This window comes from Nematolebias whitei, chromosome 1, assembly GCF_014905685.2.
Source record: "Nematolebias whitei isolate Nwh7 chromosome 1, NemWhi1, whole genome shotgun sequence".
Taxonomy (NCBI): Eukaryota; Metazoa; Chordata; class Actinopteri; order Cyprinodontiformes; family Rivulidae; genus Nematolebias; species Nematolebias whitei.
In genome coordinates, this window is record NC_056498.1 from 43,829,994 (window position 1) to 43,843,928 (window position 13,935).

At 40.1% G+C, this 13,935-nt stretch overlaps 1 protein-coding gene and 1 long non-coding RNA gene across 2 annotated transcripts; both read left to right on the top strand.

The window, feature by feature from the left end:
* Window positions 1–4,635: 4,635 nt before the first annotated feature.
* On the top strand, window positions 4,636–7,185 carry LOC119417339 (tripartite motif-containing protein 2; the record flags this gene model as incomplete). The annotated part of the gene is given in 7 exon segments (XM_037684549.1): window positions 4,636–4,831; window positions 5,328–5,428; window positions 5,531–5,698; window positions 5,803–5,971; window positions 6,117–6,187; window positions 6,325–6,465; window positions 6,561–7,185. Coding segments are annotated over 7 exon segments (999 nt in total), but the record flags the coding sequence as incomplete, so codon positions are not given.
* A 4,508-nt stretch (window positions 7,186–11,693) lies between these two features.
* LOC119417350 lies at window positions 11,694–12,466 on the top strand. Its single transcript, XR_005187138.1, has 2 exons — window positions 11,694–11,789; window positions 12,162–12,466. It is a non-coding gene; the product is annotated as an uncharacterized LOC119417350 (long non-coding RNA).
* The last annotated feature ends 1,469 nt before the right edge of the window (window positions 12,467–13,935 follow it).

A 13,935-nucleotide genomic window follows, 5' to 3' on the forward strand; every position in this document is an offset into this window, starting at 1 on the left:
TTTAACAAGCCGAGGAACCAGGAAACACTGGGAACAAGAGAGCAAGGTTAGTACTTGTGAGTAATAGCCTAAAAGGCTTGAAGCACAACTACCATGGAAGGTGATATGCTCCAGCGAAGAGTAGCACTGGACTGCAGCCTTTTGTAGCCGGGGATGCCTCCTCAGTCTGATGGCCGTCAGGTGTAGGCAATTATCGGCCATCTTGGAGGAGGAGCTGCAGGCAGTGGTACTCTTACATGGCTGAGTGACGTCACCAAGGCCGATAGGCAGCAATGTAGGAGGGCGGAGCGCGAATGGAGGAAAGACGGGCTGCAGGTCTCTTTCCAAATACTTAAAGAGAGTTGGCGCTGTTATCAGAAAGCAGTAAAAGCTCCTAAATCCAATTACTTCTCTGATATAATTACCTCAAACTCTCACAACCCATCTGTCCTCTTCTCCACCCTAAACTCTGTTCTCCACCTCACTGAACCATCACCTCTGGAAGCCTCAACTGAGCTGTGCGACAACTACTTACATATCTTTTTGGAAAAAATTGCAACCACCAGGGCTCTCATTTCCCCTCCAACTCATGACCCATCCATCCCACCTCAATCTGTAGCTCCTTTTGATCATTTTGAACCCATCACTCTATCTTCTCTAGAGCAGGTCTTGTGCAACTTGAAACCTTCTGGTTCCCCCTTTGATGTGGTCCCCCCTTGACTACTAAAGGAGGTTTTTCCAACTCTAGGTCCATCCATTCTGGCTATAGTAAACAGTAGTTTATCCACTGGCGTGGTGCCAAAATCCTTTAAACATGCTACTGTCCAGCCTCTCCTCAAAGAAACAAACCTTGACCCCTCAGTCATATCCAACTTCTGGCCTGTCTCCAAACTCCCATTTGTTTCTAAAGTACAGGAGAAAATAGTCAAGTCCCAGTTGAAGTGCTTCCTGGAGGATCACGTCATCTTAGAGCTTTTCCAATCTGGCTTTAAACCTCTCCACAGCACTGAAACTGCCCTGCTGAAGGTCTTTAATGACATGTTCAGATTCACAGATACCGGTGATTCTGTGCTGCTTGTCCTGTTGGACCTCACAGCCACCTTTGACACCATCGACCATGAGATCCTCATTGCTAGGTTGGAGCAGTGGGTGGGCGTCACAGGATCAGCCCTCAATTGGTTCAGATCTTACCTCGTTGACAGATCCTTTTGTGTCTCCATCAAGGATTTTAGTTCCGCAGAGGCAGAGCTTAAATGGGGGGTTCCGCAGGGCTCCATCCTGGGTCCCCTCCTGTTCTCTTTATACCTGCTGCCGCTTGGTGCTATTTTCCGGAAACACAACCCTTCCACTTCTATGCCGATGACAAATTTACTTCCCCCTAAGACACAATGGTACATGCTCTATTCAACCGCTGCTCAAATGCCTGGCTGACATCAGGGACTGGATGGCTTTAAATTTCTTGAGTTTCAATGAAAAGAAGCCTGAAGTCATGTTGTTCCCTCCCAATGACACAATCACAAACCACTGTATCGACCTTTCCGCTCTAACCCTGTCAGAAAAACAAAGAGTCACTAATCTGGGCGTGATAATGGACCCTTCCCTGAAACTTAACAATCATGTAAACATGATTGTTAAATCATGCTTCTTCCAACTGAGGCGGCTGTCTAAACTGAAGCCCATATTGTCCAAAAAGAACCTGGAGACAGTAATACATGCATTCATTACATCTAGGCTTGATTACTGCAATTCACTCCTGTTTGGTATCAGTCAGACCTCCATTGCACGACTACAACTGATCCAGAATGCAGCAGCCCGATTTTTAACCAGTACAGGCAAAAGAGAGCACATTACACCAGTTTTGGCCTCACTGCACTGGTTACCGGTTCACCTTCGAATCCAGTTCAAAATACTCTTGTATGTCTACAATCACTGAACAGTTTCACCCCCCCATCTCTCTGATCTGCTACACCCGTATGTCCCACCACGTTCCTTGAGGCCAGCGGACCAGTTGCTCCTCACAGTTCCAGGGACTTGTCTTAAGCACAGAGGTGACAGGGCCTTCTCTGTAGCAGGACCAAGACTCTGGAACGAGTTACCTCTGCTTGTCAGACAGGCCCCCTCCCTCTCGGTTTTCACGTCCTGCTTAAAAACTCACTACTATTCAGTAGCTTTCAACACCAGATGATCTGTGTCTTGATCCTGTATGATCCACACTGGGTTATCGTCATTATCTGCACTGTTTTTATGTCTATATTCTGATTTACCTCATTTTGTATTTTGCTTTGTGTGTTACCTGTTGTTTTTTCTGTACATCACTTTGGTTGGCCTTGTAACTGTTTTAAGTGCTTTATAAATAAAGTGCTGTGATGGACTTGCGACCCGTCCAAGGTGTACCCAGCCCCTCGCACAGCGATTGCTGGACATGGGCACCAGCGACCCCAGTGACCCAAAATGGAATAAGCGGGTAAAGATAATGGATGAATGGATAAATAAAGTGGTATGGTATGGTATTGTAGATGATGGCAGAAGAAATAACACTTTCTTCAGCAGACTTATAGAAGATATGCAGCATCTTGTTGCAAACACTGAAGGACTTGTTACCTCTAGAAGTACAGTCTGCTCTGGCCCTTTTTGTAGACCACATCAATGTTGCATCTGTAGTGAACTTAACCTGATGTCAAAACTAAGCCTAAGGTCAAAACCCTTGACCTTAAGAAGCTTGTGGGACAGAAACTGTCATTTCATTGATTTGAATCCAGAAATACAGGTTCACCCATCCTGAGACTTTCTTTCTTGAAAATCAAGTGAAAGAACACTCTTTTTTTATTATCATTACTATTTTACAAATGTTGATAATCAAAGTGTCTTAGTTCAAACCATTTTAGATGTTGCAGTGAACTAATCAATTTTATTAACTGTAAAACAGTAACAATGATTTTTTAGTTGCTTATGCAAAGTTAGAGTTCATGTTAAGTCTGTTACAGAGTAATCATGTATTTTCTGATTTCTGTCTTTGAATGAGCAAGTGTAAGTTTTGTCCAAGGTCCGAGTCGAAGCAGACATGTGTCTTGTTTTAAAATCCTCTCAGACGTAAACAGAGGAGTTGGCACCTGTTCTCCAAACTCGCCAAAATATTTCTCTCGCCTGTCTGAGAACAGTTTAATCTGTTCCATAACAATTCTTGCTGTTTTCTGACTTCTAGTAACCTCTTACATCACAAAACACACCCCTGTCTGGTTGATTTCGACCAATCAGGGACGCTCAAATATACCGGAAATAGAGCTCTTTAAATTGCCGGTACTTCCTAGTTCTCTCAGTTCGGTGAGGCGCTGAGAAGTTCTGAGATGTTCGCAGTTCTGTGAAGTCGTTTGGGAGAACAGAAGTCCAGCCATGATAAGGCTCTTCCGAGTTGGATTATAACATCTTCCACCTCTTAGTGGAACTTCTGAAGGACTCCACTCATGTGAAGTCCACTTGCTGATGTGAGCTGGTGTCGGACGGAATCTCGTCACTACTTCGGACGAGTCACAGCCATCCTATGGAGACGTTGGACAGGTAGCGTTAACTGGAACTCCATATCTGCTGATTAATCTTCAGAAAGGTAATGAGTCAAGTTCCCTACCAAGCGTACCGAGGAAAAGCTGGGTTCGAATGGAGAGTGTCGGTTCTGGTCAACACTCCCCCTCACACACCATCTTTTACTCCCTTTAAACTTCATTTCCATCTTTAAATCCTTCTATCAAGTAGAAATCCTTCCAGATAATTTAGAAATGTCTGTGTAAAGTGCTCATCCACCGCCGTGTGGATAATTGATCATAATTGTACAGTTTTCATAAATGTCTGTGGTGAAGCAACGGAAAATCATGGCCGTATGGTTTTCCTGGTTGTAAAGGTGATTGATTATGTTGTTATTTTCATATTTTGCCAAATTAATGTAAATGTTTGATGTTAAACTTTGATTCTGTAAAATAAATGACCGCATTCATTTTGATGGGTCAAAGAAAAATGACGTCTCACGTTACATTTCATTAAATTCAATGCACGTTTTATTCAGTCCAGAAAAATGAAGAATCCGTTTTAATTGATGAATATATCTCAGCATCTGTTCATCTACACATCTCCTGTCCAGTCTGTTGTCCACGTAAACCTCAAGGTCTTTATACTTCTCCACCACCTCCACTTCTTCTCTCATGATGGAAATAGTGTTGGACCTGTTCATGTTTCTACTGAAATCTACAATCAGCTCTTTTGTTTTTTTTCACATTCAAGATGAGATGATTGTTTCCACACCATGCCACAAAGTGGTCCACCAGTTCCCTGTACTCAGCTTCTTGTCCATCTCTGATACGCCCAATGACTGCAGCGTCATCTGAATATTTCTGCAGATGACAGGAGCCTGTTTTGTACTGGAAATCTGAGGTGTACAGAGTGATTCAAAATTTCCAAACACAATTTGTCTGGATTGTTTGTATGACCACAGGAACATTTTTGTCTTTAGCTAAAAATGAACTATCAGTTGAAGTTTCTGGACTTTTTCTGTAGTCAGTAATTATGAAACACCTTTAAAAAAACTGCACAAGAAATTGTTCAACCATTGAGTGTTCCTGTATGTTCTCTGTTTGTTATCTTTTCTATATATATTTTTTTACTCTCCAGGTGTCTCCGTCCACTACAACAGCAACCAATTCAGCAGCCAATGTGACCCCATCCACAGGCTCCTCTGAGGGGGCGAAGAGGCGAGGGAAGTCCCCTGGACAGAAGAAGAAAGGCTCCAAGAGAGCCAGCAGTGCCATGGGTACCCCAAGACGAAAAACTCAGAATCCTATTGAAGATGACCTCATCTTTAAGATTGGTAAGAGCTTTTCTGAAAGGAGGCACCAGTGAAGAAAAACCAGAAGGGTCAGAAAACCTGAAGCTGGTATTAAAGTTGCAAAACACAATGTTCCTGATGCATGCTCAATAATCCAGGTAGAAAAATCCAAAAAAGTTCAATCTGGTCCTCTGGATATTCAAATGAATATTTGAATATGAATACCTTTGAATATCCAGAGGACCAGATCGAACTTTTTTGGAAAACACAATGTTGTATTTAAGCATATTCAATATTGTTGAGTTTTAATGTGGGCCAACTGCTAACCCATGACTTTATTAGTTCCCTCTAAGAAATTAATCAAGATTTTGAGCTGCATATTTAATTCATTCTCTTTTACCTAAGCGATCGATTGCTTTGTAAGGGGCCATAAAAGCAAAACTTGGGATATTTAAGATTTAACTCAATGATTAGTACCCTAATTATAGATGAAAAAAAGATTTCTTTCTTTGTATTTGATTTTCCCATTTCTTTTTAGGAACCAAGGGGAGAAATAAAGGCGAGTTCACCAACCTTCAAGGTGTAGCTGCCTCCTCCTGCAAGATTCTGATAGCTGACAGCAACAATCAGTGTGTTCAGGTATGGCTCTGTTTGTTTGCTTCTAAGAACATTCATGGGTTTTTAGGTAGAAAGAGAGTTAAAATCTTGTTTACATGCTTTGGAATCTGTCATTTTACACAGATTTTCTCCAATGAGGGTGAATTTAAAAGTCGTTTTGGGGTTCGTGGGCGTTCTCCGGGCCAACTGCAAAGACCAACGGGTGTTGCTGTGCATCCCAGTGGAGACATCATCATTGCAGACTATGACAACAAATGGGTCAGCATCTTCACCTGTGAGGGTAAATTTAAGGTTGGTTCTTCAGACTTCTTGACACTTCAATCCAAATTATTCTATTTTTTATTTATTCCATTATTAACTTTTCCTCCACTGTTGCATTTGGTGCCACCTTTCAGGCAAAACTTGGCTCTGGTAGACTCATGGGTCCAAAGGGAGTGTCAGTGGACCAGAATGGTCATGTGATCGTTGTTGACAACAAGGCATGTACCGTCTTCATCTTTCAGCTGACTGGCAAGCTCATCACTAAGTTTGGTAGTCGCGGCAATGGCGACAAGCAATTTGCAGGTACCCCAAGATAATGTGCATTTGTTGGCAAGGTCCCAATGGCTTTGTGCATGCAAATATGGAAACTACTGCATGTTGAAGCTTTAAGGTGGAAAACCATCTAAATGGAAAGGATCTGATATTGTTTTTTGCTTCTGTCCTGAAGGTCCACACTTTGCAGCTGTGAACAAAAACAATGAGATAATAATAACAGATTTCCATAACCACTCTGTCAAGGTGCTCAACCCATTTTATTTATTTTGTCTTTCATTAAAAAATAAAATAATGCCATAAATCAAGTGGCATTTAGGCAAAAAAGATTGATGTGACAAAACTACAGAAAGGGATATTATCCGATCTGTTTATCTCATCAGGTTTTTACCCCTGAAGGAGAGCTGGTTTTGAAGTTTGGCTCAAACGGAGAAGGAAATGGTCAGTTCAATGCTCCTACAGGTGTAGCTGTGGATATTAATGGGAACATCATTGTTGCTGACTGGGGTAACAGCAGAATACAGGTACACCATCAATTCAAAGGGTTTGTTGACTTGTAGAAACGAAACAAATCTCAATTGTTCATTGTTTTTTTTCTCTTTGGTTTATAATGTTTCAGGTTTTTGATGGCAGTGGATCTTTCCTGTCATACATCAACACATCAGCAGACCCTTTGTATGGACCACAGGGTCTGGCTTTGACCTCTGATGGACACGTTGTGGTCGCTGACTCCGGTAACCACTGCTTCAAAGTCTACCGCTACCTGCAATGATGTAGGCTTGAATGGAGATTATGAAGCAGAAGGAAGGTGGATAAGAGGAGCAATAGTTAAAATCAAAAGGCAAACATTTTTGTTTCCATCATTACTCTACTGGACAAATCTACTTGAAATTACAGTAATCAGGAAAGATCAGTGAGAGAACAAAAACAATTTGAAAATAAAGAAAGATGAGTGGTCTCAAAAACTTTTAAGAAATTTATAACTGCAGAATGGGATGCAATAGTCATGTAAGTCAAGAACAATGTGCAAAAAAGATCAATATGATTAAACTGAAGATATCCATCTTCTGGTTTGGTTTTTGTCGATCAGTCGAGGATTAAATGAACATGAAAACCCAAGGAGAACAGATGAAGAAAGTGTCTTTTAGAAACCAATGCATCTTAAATGTGAAAAAATATTGTGAATGTTGGATAGGAGATGAGAAAACCTGGCATGGATCTGTGAATGTGGATATATTTTGGTGAAAATGGTGAGAATTGTCTAAAGTTTTATAACGTTCTGCCATTTTCTGTTTGAAATAGACAAAAAAAGTCACTAAGCTAAAAGTGGTCCATGTTCAATATGTTTTTTGTTATTTCCACATTATTCTTTCCAACATTTGATGCTTCCTACCATGGTTTTACATTTGGAATTTAGAATTACCTTTAAGTTGTTCTTCAGCTAGACTTAAATAGGGCACTAAATGTTTAACTAGTCTAAGAGACCAAGAGAATCCAGGTCAACTGTCCAGATGACCTGACATAACCTTGTAAAATAGAGTCCAAGATAAGTTGTTTTTGAACATGTAAATATTTAAATTTAATAAAACGTTAAAAGAAATTTCTTAAAAATACGCAAGGGACTTCACAGTCAATTAGTACTATTACTTTGCAGCACAAAGGTTCTTGGTTGGAACCTCAGATGTGAAAACTCGGCATGTTCTCTCAGTGCATGTGTGGGTTTTCTTTGAATACTCCGATTTCCTGCTACTGACCAAAAACATGCGTTAGGATAAATTGTGATTCATTAAATATGAGTGTATTTATGAATGGTTAGTTTCCATGTGCTCCTGTAAAGGACTAATTGGTTCAGACTGTAGCCTACCCCTCATCTCACCCACTCACCACTCAAAATAGGCACCATCTCTTGACCCCAAACAGGTTCATGTGGGTAAAGACAATGGGTGGATGGACCTTGTATAATCAAATTTCCATTGACTGCATGACCAGTCATGAAATAACCGCCACAAGACTGAAGTCCAATTCCATTGTCACATTGTCCTTCTTATAAGGGTACAAGGAGGAATGGTCATGCAAGGACTCAGTCAAAGGATTAATCCCCCCCCATCTGTCATTGGGTCAGAAACAGCCTTGAGGCCTCAGTTTTAAAACAGTTCATTTTGACCCAAGGGCAGCAGTAGGGTTAAGGGACCATTTGAATATTCAGAAAACTATTACCCCTCGATCTTTAATAAGATACATATACTGTACCTAGACAAATTAGGACAGGTCCACTTTTAGCTTTTTGTTTAATCTTTGTACATAAGGATTGTTTTACTATAGAATGTTTATTTCTTCTCATGAACTAGAATCCTTTAAATATCTTAAGCAATTGACTGATCATGAAGAACAGCTGCTTGAAACAATTTCTGATTGTCTGAACGTGGAATGGACTAACATGGTGGCTTTGGCAATCATTGTCTTTGTGATCAATTTGCGTGACCCTATATTTTTTTCCTGAGGAAACTGTTGCAAGTACAAAACAAACAAACAAAGCTATAAATCTATCTTATATATTTGTGTGAACACTTTTAATGACATCAGGTAAACACAAAAGTAATTAACATAGTCAAAATCAGTACAGCTTTTTACACTCAGTTTCCGTCGATTCTAGTACGTTCAAATTGAGGTACTAGATTATTTTCAGAGGTCCGTGAAGTGATGTTCTTAAACTGTACAACTCCACAGGCTCTGTGATTTTCTATAGTGTACCTCAGTGTTGTAGAAGCATGCCTTTGTCATCATGTGGTTGTCAGATATTCCAGATTTCAGATGTACCTTAATCATGATGTCATGCTAATTCTACCTGCACGAAAAGAAGAATGCAAGATTTTCATTCAAGCATTTAAGAATACTTACTATTAAAATACATGAGTACCCCTTTGATGCACCTAGCAAACCTTTCAGGGAGCAAAATGCTACAAAAACTCTGTTGAGACTGTGGTCTTGTGAGTCATTTTGACCTAAGGACAGCAGGAGGGCTAAATTTGTTAGTTAGTATTTATGTTACATCAATTTTGAGCATTATTTTATCTTATGTTCATTACTCAATATAGTCTGGATAATTTTCAGTCAGTCTTAATAATGTAGGCTAATAAACAACATTATACACCACTCATATCAAGCTAAAGTCAATATCTGACTTCTATTTATTAACTGTTTATTATTTATTTGTGATTAGTCCTTTGATGACGCCATGTGATTGTTTTCCACTTTGTGCATTGAAGATCTTAAGTGCCCGTATTATCTCATAACATTTCATGTTGTAGTCTGAATCGAAATGTGAATGTTTGGCTTGTTGTGATTGGAGTCTGTATAGATGTTTCATTGTCAAGTTTGTCTTTGTCAAAATAAAAACATTTTTGAGGCACAATAAAGTAAGCCAGCCAGTTTGAAAAATGGTGACCACGTTTCTGATGACGGATATGGAACAAAAACTTGTTTTTGTTAGCTATGGCTTGAACACACACCAACCTAATGGTAAAAAGCTAATTTATTCAGTCAAAGAACAAATACTTCTGATTTTGTTACCCCTTTAATGCTAACTAACTTGGGCTGTTTTGGCTAACTAACATCAGCTATTTGGGCTAACTAGCTTAATCTTGCTAACAAGCTTTACTTGTTTTAGCTAACTAGCTAAGGCTGTCTTGCTAACTAGCATTTGTCATTTTAGCTAACTATCTTTAGTTAAACAATTTTTCAGAGTACACGTTTATTTTAGGGATCTTTGTTCTGCAACAAATCTGCCCATGTCTCCAATAAGTATTTTTGTATGCATGAAACAGGACAGCTGCTTTAATGCTTCACTATAATCAATATATATTTACAGCAATTCAATATGTATTTACAGAGATTTGTTCAGAAGAGCTTCATTAAGTTTTTGTCTTTTTCTCTGTAATTTAAGTTTGTTGTGTGTGTTTACCAGTAATGTTTATTTCTCAATATTCAGGAACACTAAACACTGAAATAAAACTTTGGTTTATTACCGACAGTTTGTTGTTTTGGTTTGAAAATAACTCTAAATTTGTTTTGATTAATAACAAATAAACACTTTGTGGAAATATTTTGTATCTCCGTTTATTCTCTACGTCTTCCAACTTCAAACTCAGAAAAAATTAATGAATTACAACTGTTGCTCTGCTCTTTTTATATTCTGTCCCTTTCACAATAAGAGCACATTCTGATGTGAAAGGGGCGACTGTGGCTGAGTGGTTAGAACAGTCGTCCTCCAATGCGAGAGTTGGGGGTTCAAATTCACCAGTAGTCACATGCTGAAGTGTCCCTGGGCAAGACACTGAACCCCTCATAGCCTCTGATGTGTGTCCCATCAGTGTATGAATGTGATCTAAAGCACTAATTAGTCTCATTAGAATGATTTGTTCAATTAGCTTTGTAGAGATCTAGTAGAGTGCTGTATGAATGGGTAAATAAGGGCACAGAGTGTAGTGTAAAGTGCTTTGAGTATCTTGAAATAAGATAGAAAGGCACTATATAAGTACAGTCCATTTACCATTTTATCAAATAAATACACTTGTGTCTGCCACACAGCCCTGGCCACACAAACTTTGCCCCTACCAGTTTTACTGAAGCTTTCACCCCCAGGTGTGAAAGGGAATTAACTGCATCAAAACCCCCCGCTGATAATGTAAACATCTCCCGCTGAGGCTTTGTGTTAAACCACATGCGCACGCGCAGACAGATGCTATATTTCTATCAACATGACAGTGGATACACTGCTTTCAGAACCTCGACTGATGGAATATATTTTTAAACTCGTAGTTAATCTAGTTCATATTCCAGGTGCTGTGACCGACATCTGTGTTGGAAGAGACACAATCTGATCCAGTTCTAATCTCGCTGTTTATAGAACGAGGCACACGCACACGTCGTGCTGCACTATAACATCTAAATGTGCTAAATAATAAGTTTAATAATAATAAACAGTATTTATCTTAAGTTTGAGATATATAATGAAGCTCTCTGAGCTAAATGAAGCTATCTGGACAATATGTAATTCAAATTATGTGATTAAAATGATGCTAGACATATTGCATGCTATTAACGTTGAAAATGAAGACATCAGGTTTAATTTTTATTTTATTTATTTATTCAACACCACAAACTGATAATTAAACTGAACATTGAATGGATTGAATAAAAGAACTGAGGGGAATTTTAAATAAATAGTTCATCCATCATCTCTCTCTTCAACGTCCTGCTGCCGAGCCTCGTTCAGAATCGGTCCTCCTGGTGGGTGACAGCTCCTTCTTCTTTCAGGAAAAAAATAAAAATAAAAACTCAGTTGGTTGTTTTGTAACCGAAGTAAACACAAGCTAACATTAAGAACATTTGATTTACCTGCTGTAAACCAGCTACTGATTATCATGGAGTAAAGTCCAACAATGTCCACTCGGTTCTGGTCCACTGAGCGACCGGTGTCGAGCTGTTAGATGAAGCGGTCCCGCTTGCCGTCAAATTTTTTCGACTCTTTTATCCAAAATCCAATCAGGGTTAGGGTTAGGGTTAGGTTTGGGTTAGTGGAGGTCCTGCTGCCGAAGGCAGCAGGATCTTCACGTCAGAGACCACGCTGCAGGAGACAGCAGGGCCCCTGAATGCACGGGCACACCCACTATGAGTCACACCCAAGCACTACCTCTCATTCAAACCACCGGGGAAGATGGTGCTGAGTCTGTTAATCCATGTTTTTTCAGCCCTCCTCCTTTGGGCTGTGGACCAGGTCTGGTTGGACTCCAGCACTGTTGCTGTGACCGCCTGCCAGCCATGCTCGACAAAGTGCCGGACCAGGGGTGTGAGTAGGTTTTTCTTATTATTGATATTATATCTATGTTGGGCAAAACGGGTCAGAATCGTGTTACCAGTTTCACCCACATAATTGATCTTACAGATTTTACATGTTATTAAGTAGATGCAGTTTTTAGACTTGGGGTTTCCTGATTGATCCAATTGGAAAACGGTCTTGTCAGATTTGCTCTGTATCCAGTGTAGTTGTTTGAAAAATTCACTTTTGCTCTTGGTTTTAGTCGCATTAATAGGTTTTAATTCTGCATGGACCAGGAGGTCTCTCAAATTCTTGTTCCTTTTGTAGGCCGCAATTATTCTGTGGTTTTGGAGAAGGGAAGTGTCGGATTGTAATTTATTGAAATTCTGTTTTACCTTGCAGATGAGTATGTTAGCTGAGGAGGAGTATGTCGTGATCAGAGGGAGCATTGGGGATGGATCTCGTGGCCTAGGATGCAGGAAGGATCTCCTGCACGACCTGAGAAAAGACCTCGAGTAGCCCCGTTTACCAAGGACCTTGAAAAGGATTCCCACTGCCTCCTCGAAATCTGCGTGTTGGGTGCATATTCTGTGGAATCTAAGGAGCTGTGATTTAATTAGACCGGCGTAGGTGTGTTTGGGGTGGAAACTGGTTTTATAAAGTAGTGCGTGTGTGTCTGTGGGTTTAAAGTAAACTTTGATGTCCAATTTGTGTGTGGTGTTGAATTTGTCACTTTTATAGGTTGTGGTGTCCAGAAAGTCCACCGCTTTAACGCTGGTAGTAGACTTTAGTTTAATAGAAGGGTTGTAGTTGTTTAGTTCTGTTAAAAATTCATCAAAGTCAGCCTCTGAGTGTGGCCAGGCACCCCAAATATCATCTAAATATCTGAAGTAATATAATGGTTTTTTACTGCAGGCATCGAGGGCGCCAGTCTCCCACTCTGCCATGAAAATGTTGGCGTAGGCGGGTGCGAACCTCTTGCCCATCGCTGTACCCTTAATTTGCAGAAAGAATTGGTCGTTGAACTGGAAGTCATTCCGTTTTAGATTGATCTCCAAGAGCTGGAGCAATTCTCTGTCCGGTCTTTTACTGTCAGGGTGTTTAAAAAATATATTCTTAATGGCATTCAAGCCCTCATTAATGCTAATATTGGTGTATAAATTGTCAACATCCATGGTAAACAAGATGGATTCGTCTGGTAAGGTTATTTGTTTAATTTTTTCTATAAAATCATATGTATCTTTAATATAGCTGCTATGTAGCGTAGACAAGGGGTATAGAAAGTGGTCAATAAATTCTGCTGTGCCGTAGGTCTCACTGGCACAATCTGACACGATAGGTCTCCCAGGAGGAATCTCATGTGGTTTGGTCCATTTAGTCTGCTCCTTATGTACTTTTGGAAGTAAATAAAATCTCCTCATTCTAGGTTCTGAGGAGCCTAAGAGGTAGTTTTTTTGTTTAGCGTTAATAAATTTCTTTTTGTGTAAATCTTCAATTATTTTGGCCACCAGGGGGATAGTTTCTTTGTAAATAGGTTTGTCTATTTTTTGATAATAAGTGGTGTTAAACAGTTGTCTGTTCACCTCAAAAACGTATTGTTCCCGGTCCATGATGACAATAGAACTACCCTTATCTGCTGGTTTAATAACAATATTTTTATTCTCCCTCAATTCAGAGAGGGCCTTGTTCTCTGCTACACTTAAATTAGGTTTAGTTGTGCTAATTCTAAAATGCCTGTCAAAGTATTCCAGGTCATTATGGATCAATGTAACAATCTCTGGAGGGAGTAAATTCAAATTAGGGGACCAATTGGATGCAGGCATAAATTTTTTCAAAATAGTTAGGGTTAGGGAATGTTGGGTCATTGTCTCACAAATTCTACTTCAGCGCTGTGCAAGCGGCATGTTTGCGGCAAAATGTGTGGGGTATGGCCCGATAAGGACAAGGCCTTGCACGTGCTTCCTGATTAGGCCTCACATGTGCTTAAAGGTTTTATTTAAGGTTTGTCAGTGTGCTAATTTTTCTCGACCGTTTATTTCAACATGCTAATCCCACCCGCTGACAGGACAGGAGCTCCCAGGCTGGGTACGGTTCCTCCAGGCTCCCCGGGGGTCCCAGAGGCATCTGTACCCAGGACAAGGAGCTCCCAGGCTGGGTACGGTTCCTCCAGGTTCCC